Source organism: Neltuma alba, unplaced genomic scaffold (genome assembly GCF_004799145.2).
Source record: "Neltuma alba isolate B1F8T4 unplaced genomic scaffold, ASM479914v2 tig00012607_pilon, whole genome shotgun sequence".
Lineage (NCBI taxonomy): Eukaryota > Viridiplantae > Streptophyta > Magnoliopsida > Fabales > Fabaceae > Neltuma > Neltuma alba.
Window position 1 is genome coordinate 90,113 of NW_021637052.1, and position 12,526 is coordinate 102,638.

Sequence of the window (12,526 nt, forward strand, 5' to 3'; positions counted from 1 at the left end):
TAAATAAGGTTTTAACTGTTGTATTGAGAACAAGAGTGTGTGAAATTAAAGCTACATAAATAAGATCAAACAATAACAATAATGCTTTTTTTTATTAATTTCACAAAGCAGTACAATTATTCAACAAAGTAACGATACGGACACATAATACACCCATCAAGAAATTGAGCAAAGCGAGAGTTAGAAAAACCCTTGCAAATAACTTGACAAGACAACTAAACACATCAACGCCCAACATCATTCTTGGCCATAACAAGCCTTATTTTCACATTGATTTTATAGACTTCCGTCATCTCTTGATATATAAGAAATTAGATTACGGCTTTTGGTTTCACAAAGATGCCGATTGCGTCAAGATAATAGCCGTGTCTTCCATGAAATCCATTGACGAAAGAACCTTCTATTGGTATGGAGAAAGAAGTTCCTTTAACAGTTCCAAAAGGTCCATATGTGGTCAGATTTGTTACGAACGAAAGTGAGGTGATAACAGGCGTCTTCACTTTGTGAGTTCCATATGTTCCAGATATGGATGTCAGATACTCAGAAGACCCATCGATTGTAATCTGCACATTATCATTTGCGCCATGTAATGTAAACTGTTATTACCTCAGGAAAAAGATAGCTTGGGCGAATGAAGAAGATAAATCATAGAAATGAATATGAATAATTTGATTTGTTATGGTAGAAAGGCCACATATAAATTCAAAACTCTTACTATTTTTTTGGTACCAGCATCTTTTGGATCACGACCACCAAACATTCCATACTCGTTTCCGTTAGCGTCCTTAAAAGCAATGGCATTGATACATTGTCCATCATAAATGGTTATCTCTTTTATCCAACTTGCCACTTTAAAATCAAAAGCTTCTCCACCTTCGCCACCCCATGGCCCCAACGAAATGCTTCCAGCTACCTGCACCAGAAATCCATATCAGCAAACCAGCACTACAAAATCTATGAAGAAGGGTAAAATCTAATGCATGACTTGCACATGCGAGCATGTTTTAGTTAAATGAATTGCTTACTGGTTGCACATAAATTCCAAGAGCATCAAGGTAGTAACCAGATCTGCCATGAAACCCAACGACGACACTGTCTGCTATTGGGATAGAGAACTCATCACCAGTAGTCTTTCCATAAGGGCCATAACTCGTGAGATTTGTGGCGAAGGTCAGGGAGGTGATTACAGTCAGTCCAGCATACTTTCCATAAGTTCCGCTTATAGTTGTGAAATACTCTGACGGCGAAGCAATTTTAATCTACAATACATGCAGGGTGATAAGTAATTAAAATGATGAGGCCAGCGATTAAGGAAGCGATGTATTAATTAATATATTATTGCGTAGCTCACCTTTTTCTCTTCACCCAAGTCATTATGGTTCTCGCCACCAAATGTGCCAGAAGTATCACCGTTGCCATCGGTGAAAGAAATGGACTTAACATTACTGTCTACATAGAGGGTTATCTCACTTATGCCACTGCTTGCCTTGAAGCTCCAATGGTCGCCACCTGAACCTCCCCACGGTCCCAACGAAATGATTCCTGCCAAGGAAGCCTGACCAATAAAATAAAAACCAGTTAATACAATAGTCACAGAAACATATGAATCCTTGAGAAATACCATGAATAGAAAGATAGATCGTGTCATACATACCATTTGCTCAGTTGAATTTGTCGAACGTTGATATGCAGCTCTAAAACTGGTTGTTGTTGGTGTGCATCGATATGTCCTCAATGAGGTCAATTTATAGAGAGATTATAGGTGGAATTGGGAGGCCAATTAATTATGACAAATGAATATAAGACCCATGGGTCTTATATTATATTAAGGAGCGGAGGGGTATCAAATAACATTCATCGCCATCTCTTATCATTATTGTCCATTTTGTCTTTGCATCCATGAAGATGGATTTTGTTTTGATATTACTATGGTCTTTTTTCCACACCGAAATAGTCTCCAGTGCGCTTAAGACAAAAATACATGGTTTCACGATGCATAACATATAAGGCCAAGTGAAATGGTGTGGCTCTTTATATATCTAACACAGAATAATTGATTAATTAATTAGTTTAAAATTATCATAAAAAATAATCATATGATGTTAATTAACATGCTCTCTCTGGTCCATAATAATATATGACATCGGTTAGAAGCAAAATTGTGGTCCAAAATATAAAATGTTGTCCGGATAAATAATGTGATTTTTTTTTCACTTTTGCCCCTAAGAGATGAGAGATAATAAAAGTATAGCATTAAATGTAATTTTATATTTTTTAGGGTAAAATAGAAAAATTTTATCATTTTAGGACAAATTTAATGACTACATTTTCATTTCTTTAATATGTGAGAGAAGTTGACCGACTTATTATATTATGAATCCAAGACAGTACTGCGTAACTTAGCAATATGTTATGGGGGATTTTATACTATGTAAACTGATGAAGGTTTTGTACTCTAGAGGAAAAGGGGGGAGAGGGATTCTGAGAGGATCCACGCTGATATTGTTATTAGAGTAATACTGGTGAGGGACTAGATTGGTTGATTTTCACGGCTACTTTGATTCATCTTGAACTCAATGAAATTATAAGAACCAAAATCATGATTTTATATGATGCATAAATATTTTCTAGCTATAGCGTTATTTATAAAGAGAGTATATGAGAGATCATGAGTGAAATTTATTTGTATAAATGTGTAAGATTTGATATTTTATACACGTTTTTCACGAATTAATTAAGGACAGTCATTAATCATTATATTTTTGATTGGATTAATTAATTCGACTACCAATTCCACTTGTAATCTGCCTATAAATTGACCACATAAATATTTAATTATTTAATTAATAAATAATTAGTTTTATTTAATATCATAAAAAATTATAATCCCGCCCGCTTTGGCTGTTCATTTGACTGGGAGTGATTTGAAGACCAGGTACATTGATACCAAATATAAAAGCAAATCATCTTTGTTTGAAACTTAAACTTTTCTTATCATTTTTCCTCCTATTAAATATATGCCACTTATTATCTTTCTGTAACAAATTTTAACTCATTACTCCTTTAGTCGTATTTGTAGGGCATTCTAAACATGTTTTAAAAGACTAAGAAAAATTTTAATTTGCATTAACTCTTCTTTAAAATATAATAACTTTTTAACTTTACCTCTATTTAATATATACACTTTTTCTAAAAAAAATATTTATCCATACTATAATAAATGAAGAACAAAACAGTATATTCATAGTAAAAATTTAATAAGGGGACTTATAAATAAGATCAAAAAAACTTCTCTCTCAACCTTATAAATAGGACTAGAGGAGTATCATATTGTGATACTTTTATATTAATTGATTAATCACAATTAATTTGTGGTAGATAAAACTAGCCACAACATTCGTTAATTAAACCAATTGAAAAACGTGCGTTAAGTATCAAATAGGTTATTTCTCCAAGATGCATGTACGCAGTCATCGTCATTTGAACTTGTCTTTGCGAACCCGTGAAGAGCTAACTTGTCATTGGGCGGTCGTCCTTTTTTCCTATGCCCACAATGATCACGTTCCCATTGCATTACTTGATTTATTAATTTTTGTTCGATGCAAAATATGTATCAAACAAGATTCATCGCCATCTCTACTCATTCATGCCATTTTTATCTTTGCATCCATGAAGATGGATTCTCTTTTGATATTATTAGAGCATGTTAGTTATGGTACTTTCTCCACACCACAAAAAGTCCGATATATATGGTCCAAGGTAGGGCCAAACGAATGGTGTGGCTAGTTATATCTACCACAAATTAATTGTGATTAATCAATTAATATAAAAGTATCATAATGTAAGAAATAATCACATTAGAACTAATTTTAATTAACATACTATGGGGATTTAACTACAGGGATTTAGCAATATTTTATGGGGGCTACAGCGTAGAAATTGATGAAAGTCTTGTATTGTAGTATTTTAGAAGAAAAGGATAGGGAAGGATTCTGGGGGGATGATATTGTTATTAAAGTTATAGTGGCGAGATATTAGATTATTTGATTTCATGGCTATTTTGATTCATCTTGAAGCCAATCAATTAAATTATAAGAACTAAAATCATGATTTTCTTGGGAAAAAAAAAATCCGGATAACACTATAAATGCCAAAATGCCTTATGAATTTAAATTCACATCTATCTCATGTGTTACACTATATATCAGTTTCAACCAAACTCAATTTTCGCAACTTAAACCAAACACACCCTTCATGTTTTAAATCAATTATTTAAGAGAATGCATGTTTAATTTGATGCAATTAATTCATTAGGGCAGCACCAAGATGATTATAATAAGTTAATCTTTCCTTTTGTCCCACTTGAATACCACGGATTTAATAATTACTACATCTGATCTTTAATATAAGAGCTAGTTTTACTTTTAATTTGATTCTAAATATAAGGCCCAAATCTATTTTGTCTTCTATATTTATTCATTATAACTAGCTAAGTACATATTTTATTAAGTTGAATTTAATCAATGGCATCAAATTAAACGTGCATTTTTTTGTAATTGATTATATATCTTCGGGTGTGTTCGAATTTCAGTTAAACATACATTTAACGAAGAAATCAGTCTGTCCGATAGGATTGCAATCAAATCAACCCTTCTAGTACCCTAGTCTCTAAATATACCACGAAACAAGACGTGCATACCTTTTGTTATGTAGTATGTTATTTACTGCTAAATTCCCGTAGTATATTAATAAAAATCAATTTCCATGTTATTATTTTTATGTATGATGATACTTTATATTAATTAATCGATAAATTTTCATAGATATGACAATATTACTGGCTAGCCACACTGTTCCCCTGGCCCCTATCTGGGATATTTTGATAAATCATTATATTGTTAATCCTTTTAGTTTGATTAAATTTTAGTTTTGCTCCATATAGCTTCAAATATATTGTTTTTTATTCCTATAGTTTCATAATTTTTTGGTCTGAGTACTTTAATGAATGGTCCATATATTCTTAATGAGTCTTAGTTTTGTTCCCTATGTTTAAATTTAAACCAAGTCCTTATGAAATTATAAGAACCAAATCTAACTATTCGAAACTATAAAAATCAAAATCAAAATTGAACCAAATTGTAAGAACTAACAATAATATTTACCTTAAGATATTATTATAATTGTGACAGTCATGACTTCATCCAAAAATAAGAGAGTAATAACATTATCACTCTAGTTCTTTTTTCCTCTCCATTTTTTATCCTTATTTTCTTTTCTCCTTTTCTCTCCTACTGGTGGGCTTTGTTCATACCATTGTGTACACATTCTCTGTGGGACAAAAGAGATCAAAAATCAATAAGACAGTCTTTTAACTTGGCTTTGTCTTTCGGCCTCCATTCCATCTGTAATCTGTCTACACACACACACACACACACACAGAGCACATAAAGAAGATACCCACCGACATAAACAATATTCAATATTTATGAACTTAAAGACAAAATAAGATATTGAAAATCTATATAATGCATGCAGAACCGGAAGGAAAAAAAAAAGTTTATTCATATTTTTCTTTTTTAATTTTTCTTTTAGAAACTTTGATAGATACAACTAGCTCCTCCTTTCCACAAGCCGGCTTCATCTTCTGAATTATGAAAATGTGTGTGTTTTTTTTTTCTCCATATTTTTTTAAAGTGCAGTTGAAACCATTGTAAGACAAATTAAAATGGCAATGACTACATACATTGGGGTTAAAACTATTTGATAATGCTATTTTTGGTCATTAATATAAGAGTTAGTTGACTAATTTAAGTAAAGTAAGAAAGTTTGTTAAGTTAGTTATTTGTAATAATTAGGTATTGTTTTTCCTAAAATACCTTTGCTAATTATGTGTTAGCTAAAACTACTATTTAATTGAAACTTTAGCATGTACAACTAATATAAAGACTATCTTAGAAAAAATGAATAAATATGGAAGACAAAATAGATTTGGGCCTTATATTTAGGATCAAATTAAAAGTAAAACTAGCTCTTATATTAAAGATCAGATGTAGTAATTATTAAATCCGTGGTATTCAAGTGGGACAAAAGGAAAGATTAACTTATTATAATCATCTTGGTGCTGCCCTAATGAATTAATTGCATCAAATTAAACATGCATTCTCTTAAATAATTGATTTAAAACATGAAGGGTGTGTTTGGTTTAAGTTGCGAAAATTGAGTTTGGTTGAAACTGATATATAGTGTAACACATGAGATAGATGTGAATTTAAATTCATAAGGCATTTTGGCATTTATAGTGTTATCCGGATTTTTTTTTCCCAAGAAAATCATGATTTTAGTTCTTATAATTTAATTGATTGGCTTCAAGATGAATCAAAATAGCCATGAAATCAAATAATCTAATATCTCGCCACTATAACTTTAATAACAATATCATCCCCCCAGAATCCTTCCCTATCCTTTTCTTCTAAAATACTACAATACAAGACTTTCATCAATTTCTACGCTGTAGCCCCCATAAAATATTGCTAAATCCCTGTAGTTAAATCCCCATAGTATGTTAATTAAAATTAGTTCTAATGTGATTATTTCTTACATTATGATACTTTTATATTAATTGATTAATCACAATTAATTTGTGGTAGATATAACTAGCCACACCATTCGTTTGGCCCTACCTTGGACCATATATATCGGACTTTTTGTGGTGTGGAGAAAGTACCATAACTAACATGCTCTAATAATATCAAAAGAGAATCCATCTTCATGGATGCAAAGATAAAAATGGCATGAATGAGTAGAGATGGCGATGAATCTTGTTTGATACATATTTTGCATCGAACAAAAATTAATAAATCAAGTAATGCAATGGGAACGTGATCATTGTGGGCATAGGAAAAAAGGACGACCGCCCAATGACAAGTTAGCTCTTCACGGGTTCGCAAAGACAAGTTCAAATGACGATGACTGCGTACATGCATCTTGGAGAAATAACCTATTTGATACTTAACGCACGTTTTTCAATTGGTTTAATTAACGAATGTTGTGGCTAGTTTTATCTACCACAAATTAATTGTGATTAATCAATTAATATAAAAGTATCACAATATGATACTCCTCTAGTCCTATTTATAAGGTTGAGAGAGAAGTTTTTTTGATCTTATTTATAAGTCCCCTTATTAAATTTTTACTATGAATATACTGTTTTGTTCTTCATTTATTATAGTATGGATAAATATTTTTTTTAGAAAAAGTGTATATATTAAATAGAGGTAAAGTTAAAAAGTTATTATATTTTAAAGAAGAGTTAATGCAAATTAAAATTTTTCTTAGTCTTTTAAAACATGTTTAGAATGCCCTACAAATACGACTAAAGGAGTAATGAGTTAAAATTTATTACAGAAAGATAATAAGTGGCATATATTTAATAGGAGGAAAAATGATAAGAAAAGTTTAAGTTTCAAACAAAGATGATTTGCTTTTATATTTGGTATCAATGTACCTGGTCTTCAAATCACTCCCAGTCAAATGAACAGCCAAAGCGGGCGGGATTATAATTTTTTATGATATTAAATAAAACTAATTATTTATTAATTAAATAATTAAATATTTATGTGGTCAATTTATAGGCAGATTACAAGTGGAATTGGTAGTCGAATTAATTAATCCAATCAAAAATATAATGATTAATGACTGTCCTTAATTAATTCGTGAAAAACGTGTATAAAATATCAAATCTTACACATTTATACAAATAAATTTCACTCATGATCTCTCATATACTCTCTTTATAAATAACGCTATAGCTAGAAAATATTTATGCATCATATAAAATCATGATTTTGGTTCTTATAATTTCATTGAGTTCAAGATGAATCAAAGTAGCCGTGAAAATCAACCAATCTAGTCCCTCACCAGTATTACTCTAATAACAATATCAGCGTGGATCCTCTCAGAATCCCTCTCCCCCCTTTTCCTCTAGAGTACAAAACCTTCATCAGTTTACATAGTATAAAATCCCCCATAACATATTGCTAAGTTACGCAGTACTGTCTTGGATTCATAATATAATAAGTCGGTCAACTTCTCTCACATATTAAAGAAATGAAAATGTAGTCATTAAATTTGTCCTAAAATGATAAAATTTTTCTATTTTACCCTAAAAAATATAAAATTACATTTAATGCTATACTTTTATTATCTCTCATCTCTTAGGGGCAAAAGTGAAAAAAAAATCACATTATTTATCCGGACAACATTTTATATTTTGGACCACAATTTTGCTTCTAACCGATGTCATATATTATTATGGACCAGAGAGAGCATGTTAATTAACATCATATGATTATTTTTTATGATAATTTTAAACTAATTAATTAATCAATTATTCTGTGTTAGATATATAAAGAGCCACACCATTTCACTTGGCCTTATATGTTATGCATCGTGAAACCATGTATTTTTGTCTTAAGCGCACTGGAGACTATTTCGGTGTGGAAAAAAGACCATAGTAATATCAAAACAAAATCCATCTTCATGGATGCAAAGACAAAATGGACAATAATGATAAGAGATGGCGATGAATGTTATTTGATACCCCTCCGCTCCTTAATATAATATAAGACCCATGGGTCTTATATTCATTTGTCATAATTAATTGGCCTCCCAATTCCACCTATAATCTCTCTATAAATTGACCTCATTGAGGACATATCGATGCACACCAACAACAACCAGTTTTAGAGCTGCATATCAACGTTCGACAAATTCAACTGAGCAAATGGTATGTATGACACGATCTATCTTTCTATTCATGGTATTTCTCAAGGATTCATATGTTTCTGTGACTATTGTATTAACTGGTTTTTATTTTATTGGTCAGGCTTCCTTGGCAGGAATCATTTCGTTGGGACCGTGGGGAGGTTCAGGTGGCGACCATTGGAGCTTCAAGGCAAGCAGTGGCATAAGTGAGATAACCCTCTATGTAGACAGTAATGTTAAGTCCATTTCTTTCACCGATGGCAACGGTGATACTTCTGGCACATTTGGTGGCGAGAACCATAATGACTTGGGTGAAGAGAAAAAGGTGAGCTACGCAATAATATATTAATTAATACATCGCTTCCTTAATCGCTGGCCTCATCATTTTAATTACTTATCACCCTGCATGTATTGTAGATTAAAATTGCTTCGCCGTCAGAGTATTTCACAACTATAAGCGGAACTTATGGAAAGTATGCTGGACTGACTGTAATCACCTCCCTGACCTTCGCCACAAATCTCACGAGTTATGGCCCTTATGGAAAGACTACTGGTGATGAGTTCTCTATCCCAATAGCAGACAGTGTCGTCGTTGGGTTTCATGGCAGATCTGGTTACTACCTTGATGCTCTTGGAATTTATGTGCAACCAGTAAGCAATTCATTTAACTAAAACATGCTCGCATGTGCAAGTCATGCATTAGATTTTACCCTTCTTCATAGATTTTGTAGTGCTGGTTTGCTGATATGGATTTCTGGTGCAGGTAGCTGGAAGCATTTCGTTGGGGCCATGGGGTGGCGAAGGTGGAGAAGCTTTTGATTTTAAAGTGGCAAGTTGGATAAAAGAGATAACCATTTATGATGGACAATGTATCAATGCCATTGCTTTTAAGGACGCTAACGGAAACGAGTATGGAATGTTTGGTGGTCGTGATCCAAAAGATGCTGGTACCAAAAAATAGTAAGAGTTTTGAATTTATATGTGGCCTTTCTACCATAACAAATCAAATTATTCATATTCATTTCTATGATTTATCTTCTTCATTCGCCCAAGCTATCTTTTTCCTGAGGTAATAACAGTTTACATTACATGGCGCAAATGATAATGTGCAGATTACAATCGATGGGTCTTCTGAGTATCTGACATCCATATCTGGAACATATGGAACTCACAAAGTGAAGACGCCTGTTATCACCTCACTTTCGTTCGTAACAAATCTGACCACATATGGACCTTTTGGAACTGTTAAAGGAACTTCTTTCTCCATACCAATAGAAGGTTCTTTCGTCAATGGATTTCATGGAAGACACGGCTATTATCTTGACGCAATCGGCATCTTTGTGAAACCAAAAGCCGTAATCTAATTTCTTATATATCAAGAGATGACGGAAGTCTATAAAATCAATGTGAAAATAAGGCTTGTTATGGCCAAGAATGATGTTGGGCGTTGATGTGTTTAGTTGTCTTGTCAAGTTATTTGCAAGGGTTTTTCTAACTCTCGCTTTGCTCAATTTCTTGATGGGTGTATTATGTGTCCGTATCGTTACTTTGTTGAATAATTGTACTGCTTTGTGAAATTAATAAAAAAAGCATTATTGTTATTGTTTGATCTTATTTATGTAGCTTTAATTTCACACACTCTTGTTCTCAATACAGCAGTTAAAGCCTTACTTAATTTAATGTTTAAGGAAAAAAATTAGGAAACGAGAATTTAATTAGTTACACTGCGATTAGAAAAAAGTACCCTAAGAGAATGTCTTGCCGGTGTTCACTAAAACAATGTAATGAAGCACCTGCCACTGAAGTAGGTCTTTTATGAATGGATCAATCTAATGGCTCACATTTGACCCTGCTTTTTAATTGTGATGGGCCTGAATTTTTCATTATGAAGCTTCGACTTCTTACAATTTGGTGTGCCCAGTTCACACTAATGTAGTCATGACTGATGAGATTGAGAGTTCATATACTTTAAAAAGAAGTCATAACTATAGGGGACTAAGAAAAAAAAGACATCGAGAATAAATGTAAAGTAGAAAAATAATGCTACATCCCATTACAATCTATAAATCAAAGTTTCATTTAGTTTTGAATCAAATTTTAACATTCAGCTAGTCCAATTTTCTTCCATTTGGATTTGACAAACTTCAATTGATTTTCCTTGGCCTAATTCGAAACATAATGGTGAAATTTAACCCCCCTTTTGAATTAATTATGGTGGAATAATATTTTCTGTTACTTGAATTATTTGCGAGGACCCGTACTCTTGTGCCATACAGTTGATGGCGCAAAAGAACTTATGTGGGATTTGTTGTGGTCATGTCACTAAATGGTATTGGCACTCATATTAATGAGAGGTTTTTTCATGAATGGAGTTAAGAGGAGTGTCATATCCCGTCTTTAGGTCTAAAATTTCAAGAATAAACCCAAACTAAATAGGTCATTAACCCAGCTAAGCAGGAGTCTTAGAAATGTCATGAAAATATCCAAAGGATTAAATCATAAATTAAAAGTTTTTCTGAAACTAAAATACTTTTTAGAGACCACGAAAAAGTTACAAGGGCTGAAGTAAAAGGGAATAGCGACCTAAATGTAAAGGAAGGAAGCTCTGAGTCATTAAAAAGATAAAAAGTATTGATGGACTAAATTGTAAATATTGAAAGTTAAGAACGCCTATATGCTGCGAAATAAATATTATGAAATTACACAATAGCACCCAAAACTTGAAAGTTATCCAGAAGAGTTGGAAAGGGTTTATAAGTTATTTAAGGATCCTCAAGAGATGGAGGATTACATGAATGGCAAGTTATGATGTGGTCAACAGTATAATTTTTGAAAGCTCAGATCTTAAGATTAATTACTCAAAAATTTAGGGAAAATAAGAGAATGATGGGTTTGAAGGTTTATTTCAGGTAATAAAGGTCAAAATGGCACAAGAAAAGTAATTGAAAGATTATTTGATCAAAAGTTTAATCAGGCCTACAAAGCAATGTAATTCGGCGGCCCAGAATGTTGATGTCTAAATTCTTGTTAAATTGAGAGCATAATAGTAGCCCCAATGCGGCCCAATATGATGCTATTCTCAAAGAAGAAAGGGGAAGAAAAATTATCATAATTAAATTCTAAAGTATATATGGTTAAGGAATTATCTATTTTAATTAGAAAATTTACTGTGGATGAAAGAAGATTAACCTTGATAAGGTAATTAAGGTTGAGTTAACTAAAGTTAAAGCACAATTAAGGTTAGTAAAACTAACCATTTTTGGAGAGATATAACCATAATTAATTAAAAATAATTATAGTTAGTAAATGTAAGGCTGAAGAAAAGAAACTATAGTTAGCCAAAAGTAATCATGGTTAAAGATGTGTGATGGAAAAATTAGTAAATTGTCTCACATCCAAGCCAAAAGTGGTAGTTTAAAATTGATCTCAAGGCTCCAGGATGAAAGATCAAAATGGATGACCAAGATTTATCATTGAAAAGTAATTTAAGGCTAATAATTACAAAGGAGACGAATGAAATATGAGTGATGAATTTTGAATTTAATCTATAATTTATGTCTGAAAGACAAAGCAAGTTGAGAAAAGTAAGAAATCGTATTGATTAGCATGACTCAAGACCCATATTATTATGATTTTTTAAAAAGTAGTTATAGACTAAAAAGTTAAAAATTTTATATGAGTTTCAAATAACAATTCGCCTAAATCATAACAGTCCCAAGCACATAATCAATATGTTAAGATGATCCGCATGACAAGGAGAGTT

The 12,526-nt window shown here is 32.0% G+C and overlaps 2 protein-coding genes across 2 annotated transcripts; one reads left to right on the forward strand and one right to left on the reverse strand.

Moving 5' to 3' along the window:
• Window positions 1–311: 311 nt before the first annotated feature.
• LOC114729148 (mannose/glucose-specific lectin-like) lies at window positions 312–1,864 on the reverse strand. Its single transcript, XM_028916120.1, has 5 exons — window positions 1,853–1,864; window positions 1,352–1,555; window positions 1,026–1,259; window positions 716–913; window positions 312–563 (listed from the first exon to the last, which is right to left on the reverse strand). The coding sequence occupies exons 1-5, from the start codon at window positions 1,862–1,864 to the stop codon at window positions 312–314; spliced, it is 900 nt and encodes a 299-aa protein (XP_028771953.1).
• Window positions 1,865–8,575: 6,711 nt separating this feature from the next.
• LOC114729149 (mannose/glucose-specific lectin-like) lies at window positions 8,576–10,127 on the forward strand. The gene is made up of 5 exons (XM_028916121.1): window positions 8,576–8,587; window positions 8,885–9,088; window positions 9,181–9,414; window positions 9,527–9,720; window positions 9,872–10,127. Exons 1-5 carry the CDS (start codon window positions 8,576–8,578, stop codon window positions 10,125–10,127), a joined length of 900 nt encoding a protein of 299 aa, XP_028771954.1.
• The last annotated feature ends 2,399 nt before the right edge of the window (window positions 10,128–12,526 follow it).

What these genes read in the sequence shown, in the direction of transcription:
- LOC114729149 (XM_028916121.1), top strand. An exon ending in ACTTGGGTGAAGAGAAAAAG is followed by an intron (nt 9,089 to 9,180) that starts GTGAGCTACGCA and finishes CATGTATTGTAG; the next exon opens with ATTAAAATTGCTTCGCCGTC. An exon ending in TTGGAATTTATGTGCAACCA is followed by an intron (nt 9,415 to 9,526) that starts GTAAGCAATTCA and finishes TTTCTGGTGCAG; the next exon opens with GTAGCTGGAAGCATTTCGTT.
- LOC114729148 (XM_028916120.1), bottom strand. An exon ending in TTGGAATTTATGTGCAACCA is followed by an intron (nt 914 to 1,025) that starts GTAAGCAATTCA and finishes TTTCTGGTGCAG; the next exon opens with GTAGCTGGAAGCATTTCGTT. An exon ending in ATGCTGGTACCAAAAAAATA is followed by an intron (nt 564 to 715) that starts GTAAGAGTTTTG and finishes GATAATGTGCAG; the next exon opens with ATTACAATCGATGGGTCTTC.